Source organism: Hemibagrus wyckioides, linkage group LG22 (genome assembly GCF_019097595.1).
Source record: "Hemibagrus wyckioides isolate EC202008001 linkage group LG22, SWU_Hwy_1.0, whole genome shotgun sequence".
Lineage (NCBI taxonomy): Eukaryota > Metazoa > Chordata > Actinopteri > Siluriformes > Bagridae > Hemibagrus > Hemibagrus wyckioides.
Genome location: NC_080731.1, coordinates 3,199,156 through 3,212,183, shown reverse-complemented (window position 1 = coordinate 3,212,183; position 13,028 = coordinate 3,199,156). Strand labels below are relative to the sequence as shown.

Sequence of the window (13,028 nt, the reverse complement as noted above, 5' to 3'; positions counted from 1 at the left end):
TATATGTGATCTATCAGTGTAATTACTATGGAAATGAGTCAGAGCTATCAGAAATACCAACATTTCACACAGAAATTGTTTAATTGCTAAGAAAAGGCTCCATTTGGCTACATTTACACTGCATTTCCATACACTTAGCTTCAATGCTTTAGCTTTTATGGCAAGAAACGTGAACCTGCGATAATAAACAAAGCATAGTAGGGAAGACGGTCACAGCAGGTGATGATAAAGCCAACGGCTAAAAAAAGGTGAATTTTTTAAAACGATGCTTAGCACAAGGACCACCTGAGGGATAATTCACTCCTGGAAAAAACGTTATTAGAAACTCTGAATGGAAAATGGCAAAAGCAATCAGAGTGTTTTTTTTTCTCTACAAACTCGGGTCAAGTTTAAATAGAGATCCTGTTAATCTTACATTAGAAGGAAAGTGGAGAATAAGTGCTCAGAGGGTGTGAGATTAACTTGCAGCTCAACTAGCAAATGAAAAATTAAGGAAGTGCTGAGGAAAATCTGGTGCTTGATTTGATTTCTATTAAGCCACAGCAGTGTGTTAATGACTACTTTTTAAATTATTACTGAATTACATACTTTTTATTCGCTTGTTGTTGTACGTAATGATGAGGAACGTCAAAACAAGTTAGCGCTAATAGAAAAAAAAACAATGACAGTTTTTAGCAACTTCAATCTCTGACACTGGAGACTACTTCTTCTTTTGGCTTTTCCTTTCAGGGGTCTCCACAGCGAATCATCTCTCTCCACCTATCCCTATCTTCTGCATCCTCAATACTTACACCCACTAGCTTCATATCCTTATTTATTCCATCCATATACCTCCCCTTTGGCCTTCCTCTTTGCCTCCATCTTGGCAGCTCCATATCCAACATTCTCTTACCAATATACTCACTCTCCCTCCTCTGAACCTGTCCAAACCATCTTAATCTGTCCTCCCTAACTTTGTCCCCCAAACGTCCAACATGAGCTGTCCCTCAGATGTACTCGTTCCTAATCCTGTCCAACCGTGTCCCAAAGAGAACCTCAACATCTTCAGCTCTGCTACCTTCAGCTCTGACTCCTGTCTCTTCCTCAGTGACTCCTGAGACTCCTTCCATAAATGTTAAAATACAGATACATGACAAGGATAAGGGGACACTTTGTGTAAGACATTTTATTGCATAGAATTTCTCAGTACGAGTTTACAAACAGTATATTTACACCCAGTGAAGTATCAGGAAAAAATAAATCTGATAAAATTGAGACTTCACTAAAGATAATCACTTGTTAATATGTTTAGTTACAAAACACACTGCATCTCCAGAAGAAAAATAAAAACAAGTGCTCACGGGAGCTGGCTTTCATCAAATATAACACTCGAGCACAACTCTCTCTCTCTCACACACACACACACACACACACGCACACAATTTTGGGTGTATTCCTGAAATCACATTTTGCTGAGCCTCCTCCATAAACCGCACGGAGATTCGGCAAAATTTTTTAAATCGATTTGTTTCTACGAAATTTTCCATAATCCTATCTGTACAACCCGTTTCCTAGCCGTTACTGTGCGCGACATTCTCGCCATGCTATCATGTATAAAACTAACTCACAGGGTCACAAGGATGAAGAAAATTTACTAAAATCCTTGCCTTTAGCTTTAACGCTAGCAGCTCTCTGTACTTTATTTAGTCTGTCCAAAGCGGCTGCTCAATTGTTCCTTAGGCAAATAACGTCAAATTCTGAGGTAACATCAAGCTGCAACTGTTAAATTTAGCAGGTTCAAGATAGCACAGGAAGTTACCTCAAGCTGGCTATCTTTGCTAACTAAAGCTGAAATGATAAGAAACAGCCATGTTTACTGTTTTATGTAAAAATAAGAAAATATCTATGCTATGTTACCTAATTTTTTTACCTCCTTTTCTTAGAAATGCTATGGCTAATCCGTTTCTGCTAATTTCTTTCAGTTCAAGCTTGTTCTTTTCGGCGAAACTCCAACTGTAGCAGCGTCAACATTTCAATAAGATGTTCATAAATAACGGAAAATAACTTGCTAATTCTCTCTCCTTCACTCTAGATTAACGTAATGTTTTGTTTATTTGATTCTAAATATTTGGTTTCGGCGATAGATTTAGATTAAACGATCATTTTTGTTCATGAAAAAGCTGAGGTAATATGTTTGCATTATTTGTTCACTCGGGATGCTAACTCAGCCATGTGATTGAAGCTAGCACAGGAGCGCTAGTGGGTACTGCTAGCTAGGGTACCTAGCAACAAGTAGGAGCAACGCCATCATTTATTCCAAACCATCTCCTTCATTGTCTTTTTTAACCTCATACACCCGAGATTAGCATAACCTTTTGGTGATATTTTGTCTTAGTCGTCCGGTTTTCAGAAATTTCACCACCACACGTTTACATGAAACAACATTTCAAGTTGGAAATTGCAGTAAGAATTTAGTACAAAATCACATCCCCACCCACTCCAGCTCGGAGGAAGTGGGTTTTTAAGCCGTGGAAGTTTCCTGTGGTTTGGTTTGTTCCTCCACGGGCTCAGTCTGAGCCTCGTTACTGTACAGGTAATATGGAGGAGTCTGTCTCGCCTCGATGATCAGCACTCCCTCAGGAGAAAGAGATGCAAACACCGTGATTGGGTCCACATCCACCGGGATCCTATACAACGAGAGAGAGAGAGAGACAGAGAGAAAGAGAGGAGGAAATGATAAAATGCTTCAGAAATTTAATACAAAACATAATAATACACTCAGTTTTTTTCCTTCTCTTGTTTTTTTGTCATTGTTTCAACCTTCCTGTCTTTTTCTCCTTGCTTTCTATCTTTCCTTTCTATTTTCTTTCCTTTTTTCTCTTAGTTTGTTTCACACTTGTTTCTTTGCCCATTTTCTCTTCCATTTTTCACTTTTCTTCATTTCATTATATAAACACTTTCACCTCAGTATTTTACCACAGAGGTCATTATATAAACACTTTCACCTCAGTATTTTACCACAGAGGTCATTATATAAACACTTTCACCTCAGTATTTTACCACAGAGGTCATTATATAAACACTTTCACCTCATTATTTTACCACAGAGGTCATTATATAAACACTTTCACCTCATTATTTTACCACAGAGGTCATTATATAAACACTTTTACCTCAGTATTTTACCACAGAGGTTATTATATAAACACTTTTACCTCAGTATTTTACCACAGAGGTCATTATATAAACACTTTTACCTCAGTATTTTACCACAGAGGTCATTATATAAACACTTTCACCTCAGTATTTTACCACAGAGGTCATTATATAAACACTTTCACCTCAGTATTTTACCACAGAGGTTATTATATAAACACTTTCACCTCAGTATTTTACCACAGAGGTTATTATATAAACACTTTCACCTCAGTATTTTACCACAGAGGTTATTATATAAACACTTTCACCTCAGTATTTTACCACAGAGGTCATTATATAAACACTTTCACCTCAGTATTTTACCACAGAGGTTATTATATAAACACTTTCACCTCAGTATTTTACCACAGAGGTCATTATATAAACACTTTCACCTCAGTATTTTACCACAGAGGTCATTATATAAACACTTTCACCTCAGTATTTTACCACAGAGGTCATTATATAAACACTTTTACCTCAGTATTTTACCCTTGAGGTCATTATATAAACACTTAATTAATTTTATATAACTTCATGGTTAATTTCTAACCATCCTTCCTTTTCATTTCCAACTCCTTCCTTCCTTCCTTCCTTCCTTCCTATTTTCCATTTTCTCCAGGTTCTTTCTCCTTCATTTCCTTCTTTCTATTTTGTTTCCTTTTTTCTTTTAGTTTTTCTTTCCTTCTTTCTTTCTTGAACTTTTTCACCTTCTTTCTTTATCACTTACTTTTTTAATGTACCATTTTCTTTCCTTTTTCCCTGTTTATACAATACATCATACATTACACTGACAGTGTAGCATCTCAAATTTAATCTATTTTTTCCTTCTCTCATTTACAGGATCATTAAATCTACATTTTCCACGTCAACCTTTGTGTTAGTTTTGTAAAACTTCTCTAAAACTCTAAAGTGTGATATTTATTTGTTCTTCACACGTACGGATGGGAGGATGATCATTCCCTATGTATTTTCTGTTTTCATCATTTTGGGGTGTGTGTGTGAGAGAGAGAGAGAGAGAGACAGAGAGAGAGAGATATGCAGGTGTTAATACAGAAATAGAGTCTGTTCCCAATTACTACAAATCACCAGCTGATGTGAAGATTATCACCTGAAATCTCCATCTGCAAACTGGAGTAATCAGTGTGGCAGCCATTTTAATGAGAGAGAGAGAGAGAGAGAGAGAGAGAAGGATACGGAATGAGATAAGAAAAGAAATTAGAGAGAGAGAGAGAGAGAGAGAGAGAGAATAAAGATAAGGACAAACAGAAGAAAGAGAAATGAAAGAATGAGAGTGAAAGACAGAGGATAAGGAATGAGAGAAGGGAAAAAATGAGAGAGAGAGAGAGAGAGAGAGAGAAATAGGAAGAGACAGAATAACAGATTTATAAAGAAAAACAAGAGGAAAGATAAAAAAATAAGATAGAAAGAGTGTGTGTGTGTTTGTGTGTGTGTTTGTGTTTGTGTGTGTGTGTGTGTGTTTGTGTGTGTGTGTGTGTTTGTGTGTGTGTGTGTGTGTGTTTGTGTGAGGTTGGGAAAGGGCTGAACATGCTTTAAACATGAACGTGTAATGATGTCATTGACAGATCCCTCTCCCCAAACTCATCTCCTGTTGCAGTGGGAACAGGAGGTGCGGAACATTCCGGAGCCTTCAGGGACAGCTCTGGAATGCTACACAATGTGCTAATGCTAACAGCTTGCGCGGTCAAAAAAAACACCCATTTCTGTGTCATCACAGTGAGTTCAGTAATACACTAGACGTACTAAAACACACTCGCTAACACGGGCGTCGACACACAAGTCATGGTTTTTAACAAATTAAACATAAACCTTGCATGAAACATTCATGCTAGCATAGCATAATATAAACAGAGCTAAATAAAATGCTCCTGATATCCATGATAGCTGATAGCATAACACTATCTGTATCTCTAACTTTTAGCTAGCTTAAGCAGTGAAAAATCAATTTCAAACTCATTTCAACAAATCTCCCAGATCATTAGCTCATTACAAAGAGTTAGCAGTAAACATTAGCCATAAAATCACAAACCTGACATACAACCCACAACATAAAAATCCTCTCATTAACTGAAACAAGTGTTAGCATTTAAGATGATCAATTTAAATAACCTGACATAAAAATTCTCTGAGAAATCCTGTCAGGTGAAACGTTTTAGAAATTCTCTCAGATAGCTAGCATTAGCAGTAAAGATCATGAACTTCACACAAAACCCATAAAATAAAACACCCTCGCATTAATTATGGCTAGTATGATCATCGAGAACATCATGAACCGTGTGATTCCTCTCATAGATCGTGTCAGATTGGCACTTAATAGAATAGAAATAGCCTTTATTTGTCACATATACATTACAGCACAGTGAAATTCTTTATTCACATATCCCACCCTTGGAGGTTGGGGTCAGAGCGCAGGGTCAGCCATGATACAGCACCCATGGAGCAGAGAGGGTTAAGGGCCTTGCTCAAGGGCCCAACAGTGGCAACTGTTAGTTAGCTATCTAGCTAGTCTTAGCAGTGACAAGTGGTTCAAAATCTTAGAAATCCTGTGAGACTTGCTTAACATGTTTTTAGGGAAACTGGAACAATTTCCTCAGAGAAATCCTGTCAGGTTAGCGTCTTGCAACATCTTGTGATGTTAGCTCGTTAAACTCATGTTAGCCATCTGGTTACGCAAATTATAAGTGTAAATTATGAATACTTACCAACAGGACTTAAAAATCTACAGAAATTTTGTTAGCAGTGTTAGATATCATAAGCAGCTACGTTTTTGAAGATTCAAAACTAACACACACACACACACACGTCTAATGTACAGTGATGTATTCGACTGCTCTACACACTAAGACACAGAGACAGAGAAAACTGAGCCACCCACACTTACACACTCACACACACACACACACACCAGCTCTCTGACCTAATAAGGTAGTGAAGGCGAGTGTGTGGACTGTACTGTGAACATCAGTGTTAGTTCAGGAGTCGCTCGCCATTTAATTAACATCACACTGCTACACTGAGCTAACACCAGTGTGTATCCTCTCACACACACCACACACACTCCAACAGTCCAACAGAGTGTGTTTCCTCAGCATTAACACACACGGCATACACCCTAACACTGGATTTTACCCCAGAGGTCATCATATAAACACTATTACCTTTGTTTCTTTCTTTCATCCATCTCTCTCTCTCCCTTTTTACTGTCTTTTTTCTCTTTTCTGTTTCTTTCTTTTTTATTTTGTATTTCTGTTTACTTTATTACTTTCTCTTCCTCTCTGGCCTTTATTCTCACTCCTTATCTTTCTTTTGCTCTTTTCTTTCTCTCTTTGTTATTGTCATTGTGGCTTTCTCAATTTATCACAGCATGGTAAAGTTTTTCCTCTCCCTCTCCATGGCAGTAGAGTTGTTTTTCCGTGTGTGTGTGTGTGTGTGTGTGATAAATGATCTCAGCGTTAGGGGCTGCAGGCGTCAGTGCAGTCTGTTTACCTCCGGCAAGAAGTTTTCATTATCATTTCATCTCTAGTATCGATCCTGTAAGACTGCCAACTCTCTCTCTCTCTTTCACACACACACACAGACACACACACACAGACACACACATAAAGAGATGGAGAAATAGCAGAAAGAATGAAAGCGAAAAGTAAAAGATAGATGGAGTAGTAGTAGGACAGAAAGGGAGGGAGAGAAGGAACAGAAACAGAGAGAAAGAAGAGTGACAAAGGAGTTTGAGGAGACAATAAGAGACACACAAAGATGAAAAAGAGAGAGTGCAGATAATAACAGTGTGTGAGGCTGAGGCAGATTACGGTTCCTTTTTTTTTTTGTCTGTTCCTTTGTTCATGTTAAAAACAGACAGAAATAAACGACACACTGCTCCATAATGTGAAATAAACATATCTTTACAGAAAAACTAAACAGACCATTAATATAACCCTGTAATGTGCAGCTGCATGCCTGTCAGAGCTGCTGTTATAGAAACATAATCATCACCCTCCTACTGACCAATCAGAGCCCTGAATTCAACCATAAATATGTTCAGTAGGATTTTTCTCAGCTGTTAAAGGTCAGAGGTCACCGAGGCCCTGAATGCAGTCTGAGGGCTAAAACCAGGTGCACACTAAACCATGCAGAGAGAAAGAAGAGCGGTCTAAAATAGACGCAGGGTATTTATAGATCTGTTGTGAGGGCGGGGCGAGTCTGCTGTCATGCCATGGGACGTTAGTGGACCTAAATGTCTTCACTGCATTTTATCTGCAGTTTCAGTGAGCGAGGAAACTGACTGTATAATCAGACTGTGAGGTTAATATCAGTGTTAATGAGGAAAAATGGTACGAGGTTATGATGAGGATGATATGTGACAATACGATAGGATGCAATGCGTTAAGATAGGATAAGATAGAACTCATGATACAGTATGATACGAGTGGACACGATACGATGAGACACTGTGATGCAATAAAATACCAAATGATACAATATAATACCACACAATATGATATAATACCACAGCACGATATAATTCTATGTGATACAATATAATACCACATGATACGATATAATTCTACGTGCTACGATATAATTCTATGGAATACGATATAATACCATGTGATACGTTATAATACCACATGATGTGATATAATACCACGTGATACAATATAATTACACGTGATACGATATAATACCACATGATATGATATAAAACCATGTGATACGATATAATACCACGTGTTACGATATAATTCCAAGTGATACATTATAATACCACATGTTACATTATAATACCACATGATATAATTCCACATGATACGATATAATACTACATGATATGATATAATACAATACCAGTGATGTGATATGATTTGATTTTGATAGTATCTTCCTGTTAATTTGCAAATAATGACAACGTAGAACAGAAATAATTTAGGTATCAAATCACGTCGCTAATCTCTCTACAGTTTTCAGATTTCAGTGTATCATTTTTTCACTCCAGAGTTGTTGTTTTTTTATAATAATCCATTCAGTATTTATTTCAGTTGTTGTCTTTTTATCAACTGTACAATCCTTACACCATGTGTGTGTGTGTGTGTGTGTGTTTTCTCAAAAGAAGACTCGATGATGGTCACCAGTTAAAACTCTAACTGTTACACTACAGACCTTAAATATTAATTCATTAAGTGATTGATTAATTAATTCTTTTTTTTCTCCTCTTTTACACTCTGTATCTATCCCTCTTTCCATCTCTCTATCTCTGGGGTCAGATATATGTAGAGAAACTCACTGTATTTTCTTTGTGAAGTTCTTCGTCACGATTCCTCCCTCGTCCTGCTTCTCTTCATGTTTCCCTGTGCGGAAAAAAACAAGACAGTTATTAACTAACACACACAGACACACACACACACACACACACAGACACACACACACACAGAGCGCAGTAGTTTGTGTGAAACAGCTGCTAAATGGAGTAACTCTTGACATTTAGCTCTCGTACTCAGTACCAACGCACAGAAGCACACTTCCTGTTCATGACCTTTGACCTTGAAGGTTTTACAAAAAGGTCACAGTAGGAAACATTTTAGCTGCAGCATTAAGCATCAGAGCTTCAGCTCAGCACTTTCTCTTTCTTTCTCTGCAATTTTATCCTTCTCTCTCTCTGTTTTCTATTTTTATCTTTGCTCATGTCTTCATTTGTGCTTTTATCTATCTATCTATCTATCTATCTATCTATCTATCTATCTATCTATCTATCTATCTATCTATCTATCTATCTATCTATCTATCTGTCTATCTGTCTGTCTGTCTGTCTGTCTTTTGCTTTTTTGGTCCAACTTTCTCTACTATATCTTTTTTTTACTTTACTTCTGTTCCTTTTATTATTTCTACTCTCTTTCACACATTTTATTCTTTTCATCTTTCTCTCTCTGTCTTCCATTCATTATTTAGTTTCCTTCTTATAGACATTTTCTCTTTCTTTCCATCTCTGTCTTTACTGTTCTCTCTCTCTCTCTCTCTCTCTCTCTCTCTCTCTCACATTCTCTTTCTCTCTCTCTCTTCTCTGTCTCTCTCTCATTCTCTTTATCTCTCTCATTCTCTCTCTCTTTGTCTCATTCTCTCTCTTCTCTGTCTCTCTCTCTCTTCTCTGTCTCTCCCTTCTTTCTCTCTCTCTCACTCTGTCTCTCTCTCTCTCTCTCTCTCTCTCTCTCATTCTTTCTGCAGCTGTCAGACAGTAAATTGTTGTATGTGCTTGGCTTTGTAGCCAAGATATGTGCAACCCCCAGCACACACACACACACACACACACACACACACACACACACACAGAGCCTTGCTTTGTCTTTACATCATAAAGCAGATACATTCTGGATGAATTCTTTTTAGGACGAGGCTCCCTGTGTGTGTGTGTGTGTGTGTGTGTGTGTGTGTGTGTATGTGTGTGTGTGTCTATGTGTGAGAGCTCCTGATATACAGTCTCTACCTTTCGGACAGGTGCTGATTCAGAGCAGTGTGTGTGTGTGTGTGTGTGTGTGTGTCCTTCACAGCGAACACATTCCCCGAGTTCATGAAAGTTTAAACACCTGACAGACTCGGCTCTCCATCCGAGGAATATGATCAATATAAAACTATTTACTGTAACAGGGCCTGGTTACTGCGTCACTCACAACATCACAACCTTCTGACTGATCTGATTAAACAAGCCAAGCCGTGTTCGGTAGCGTCAGCTTGTTCATCAGACATTAGTCATCGCTGTGATCTTCAAAACCTGACAGTTCTGTGTCTGTCCTCTGCTCCACGTCTCTGGGTGTCTCTGCTTTAGCGCTGTTTATAGACAGAACAGAGCCAGTGTCCACCTGACGGCTAATCCTGTCTCGTGTTTGGAGTGTGATGTTTCTTAAGCAGGTGACAGAGAGTCAGAAAGGCAAATGGAAATGTGCAAGTCACTGTGCTTGTCTCACACAAACACACACACATACACACACACACACACACACACACACTAAACCAGTCTAAACTAAAGCGCTCTAAAGTAAACCAGTTTAAACTAAACCTAAAGTCTAAATTTAATCATTTTAGACTAAAAGTCTAAACTGAAGCAGGCTTTAGCTCAGACTGGCAGTCTACAAAACTCACTCACTCCAAGGTCTAACCTAAACTAATCTACTGATCAAGTCTAACTTAAATCAGTCACTACAGTCAACCAAAACCCGTCTACAAAACCAGTCAGGCCACACTAAACCAGTATAAATCACCCGACCTAAAGATTTAAACTCTAAACCTGTCTAAAAATAAACTTTCAAGAAGTCTAACCTAATAAATGATCTAATTATTATTTTATTCAAAACTAAACCAGTATGAATTAAAGCAGTCTAAAATAATCCATCTAACAAAAACCGGTTTAAACCAGTCTGATTTATGAATGTGTGTGTGTGGGGGGGATGTTTTATAATGATGTAATGTCTATAGATATAGATAGATAGATAGATAGATAGATAGATAGATAGATAGATAGATAGATAGATAGATAGAGACAGAGAGAAAGAGAGATGACCTGGTGCACACTGTGACGTAACCCAAAAATTAAACCAAATCAAATTTCTTTTGTCTGTTTGTTTGTTTGTTTGTTTGTTTTCTCTCTCTCACCTGAAACCTCTACGAACCCGTCCTTGGTTTTGACACTGAGCTCTTCCGGTCTGTAGCTGTGCACGTTCACGCACACCTTCCACGGCTCGTCAGGGGCCGCCGGCGACGCGCCTCGCTGGCTCTGCGCGCTCATGGAGGTGCGCGGGAACGAGGAGCGCATCGAGCCCGTCCACGGCGAGCCGAGGCGCGCGCTGAGGCGGGGGCGCGCCCAGCCAGGCCAGTCCAGAGACAGATCCTCCGGGAACGCGGACATGGGCACGGAGAAGTCCGGATCCATGAAGTGCGTGGAGAAGGGGTCACGCGCCATCCGCTGCCTGCTGCCAAGGGGGTAGAAATCACCTTCCGCCATCTTCTCAAGGGTTTAAAGACAAGTTTAGAAAAGTCTGTAAAGAATTAATGGTTTAAAAAAAAGTTTTTAAACGTTTCAAAAGATTATTAACAAATTTCCAAACAATTAGATAAAGTAGCTTCTGGTCGCACGATCACACACTAACACGCGCACACACACCTAGAGTTTTAGTGTCCACTTGCTGTGTGTGTTTAAAGGGTCTCCGGCCAAAAGTGGACTGGTGCAGTTTTATACAGCCTGGAGAGTTTGGGTTGCCATATTTGGGGGTCAACAAGGTTGCCAGATTGGTATTATCACAAACCCTCATCTGGGTGGATCTGTTTTTGTGAGTTAAGTAAACTGGGTTGTATGATATTTGGACTGGTTTTGCTGCAAGGTCCTACATCTTCAAGGATAATCTTCAGCCATGATCTGAAAAACACATTGATCTGAAATCCACCAAACTCATAGGACAAGCTAATTTTTGCAAACTACAGTTATCATTGCAGAAGGAAAAAGGACACGATGTTTAAAGAAATACAGAAAGAATTACAGCTTCCAGATGTTTAGCTAGCTATTTAGCATGCAAACGCTCTGTTCATAGAGAGTATTTACTAGTATGACATCACGAAACCAAAAATTTTTTAACCAAAATTTTTCAGAACCTAAGGCTCAAACAAAGTCCATACAAATGTTCAGAACTTCTCTATATTTTTTGCTGGGTATTATACAGTGCTATTCCATTAAGGCGTTATTCCAGAACCCCCCTAAATGTGGCCACATCTAGTTAATGTGTGGGAAGTTTGCTCTGAATTGTCGCACTTTTTCAAGATAAAAATGTCTGCAAGACTGAAAAGAAAGCGTAAATAAGATAATTATGGATAAGAGCTGCAGGCTAAGCCATGAAAAGCAATGTTGCGCTAGCCTGACATCATTTTATCAAGCAGTTTGGTTAATTATTAAGCTTATCATCTTGATAAGTTGGCTTGTTTAGAGTATCTACTGAGTATAAAAGCTAACATTTCCTCTGTTTAAACATGTGTAATGTAATGTCATTTAAAGTAATAATGGTTTCTGTAATTGGAAGCTTGATTTAGTGCTGTAGCTATAATGCTAACATGCTAACAGTTCAGACAATTATTAGTCTTTATCAAGACATTGCTGTAACACAATGGCAATAAAGTGGGGAAAAAATGACCTCTTGAATTTTCCTGCCCGGGGTCCCAGTCACTCAGGGCTGGATTATATAGGGTGTTGGAGTCACCTGACCAAAAAAAACAAATTTCCATAAAGTCCCTAACGCTTACCTCAAAACCTTTTAGGATTACATTATAAAGTGTGTTAACTCCATCATGTCTCACACTCAATGCTAGTGAACCAAATACAACCTCCTGATATTTTTCAGTGTAATGTGGACACACAGAGTGAAAATAAAACCATAATTAATCATGATCAAATTAAGTGTCACACTTTTAACTGGCGAAGAATTTTACCGTATTAATAACACTGTCATAAAATAACGCATATATCTGTTCCCTAATATCCTGATATATCTGTTGAAATGAAAACGATAATAATCAGTAAACCTCCAGCAGTGAACATCATTAGCTTTTATCTCGAGATATCTAAGCTAAGTTGATATCTTGCTGTCTTGCAGCTTACAGACAGAAATAGGAAAAAAGTATGATTCTGATTGGTTCATGCTTTTTCCCGTTGATAGATAGATAGATAGATAGGTAGATAGATAGATAGATAGATAGATAGATAGATAGATAGATAGATAGATAGATAGATAGGTAGATAGGTAGTTAGATAGACAGGAGAGCACTGAGCTACAGGAATATCCCAAAACAATATTGAAACAAAA

The 13,028-nt window shown here is 38.2% G+C and overlaps 1 protein-coding gene across 1 annotated transcript; it reads right to left on the bottom strand.

The window, feature by feature from the left end:
- Window positions 1-1,150: 1,150 nt before the first annotated feature.
- On the bottom strand, window positions 1,151-11,439 carry hspb8 (heat shock protein b8). The gene is made up of 4 exons (XM_058375608.1): window positions 11,342-11,439; window positions 10,834-11,216; window positions 8,477-8,540; window positions 1,151-2,666 (listed from the first exon to the last, which is right to left on the bottom strand). Exons 2-4 carry the CDS (start codon window positions 11,180-11,182, stop codon window positions 2,501-2,503), a joined length of 579 nt encoding a protein of 192 aa, XP_058231591.1. The 5' UTR covers window positions 11,183-11,216; window positions 11,342-11,439; the 3' UTR covers window positions 1,151-2,500.
- Window positions 11,440-13,028: the final 1,589 nt, after the last annotated feature.

Bases quoted from the DNA above. Each gene is read 5' to 3' on its own strand.
- hspb8 (XM_058375608.1), bottom strand. From the start codon at position 11,182: ATGGCGGAAGGTGATTTCTACCCCCTTGGCAGCAGGCAGCGGATGGCG. The intron at 8,541-10,833 runs GTGAGAGAGAGA...TTTTCCGCACAG, and splicing joins CGGGTTCGTAGAGGTTTCAG to GGAAACATGAAGAGAAGCAG. The intron at 2,667-8,476 runs GTGAGTTTCTCT...CTCGTTGTATAG, and splicing joins AACTTCACAAAGAAAATACA to GATCCCGGTGGATGTGGACC.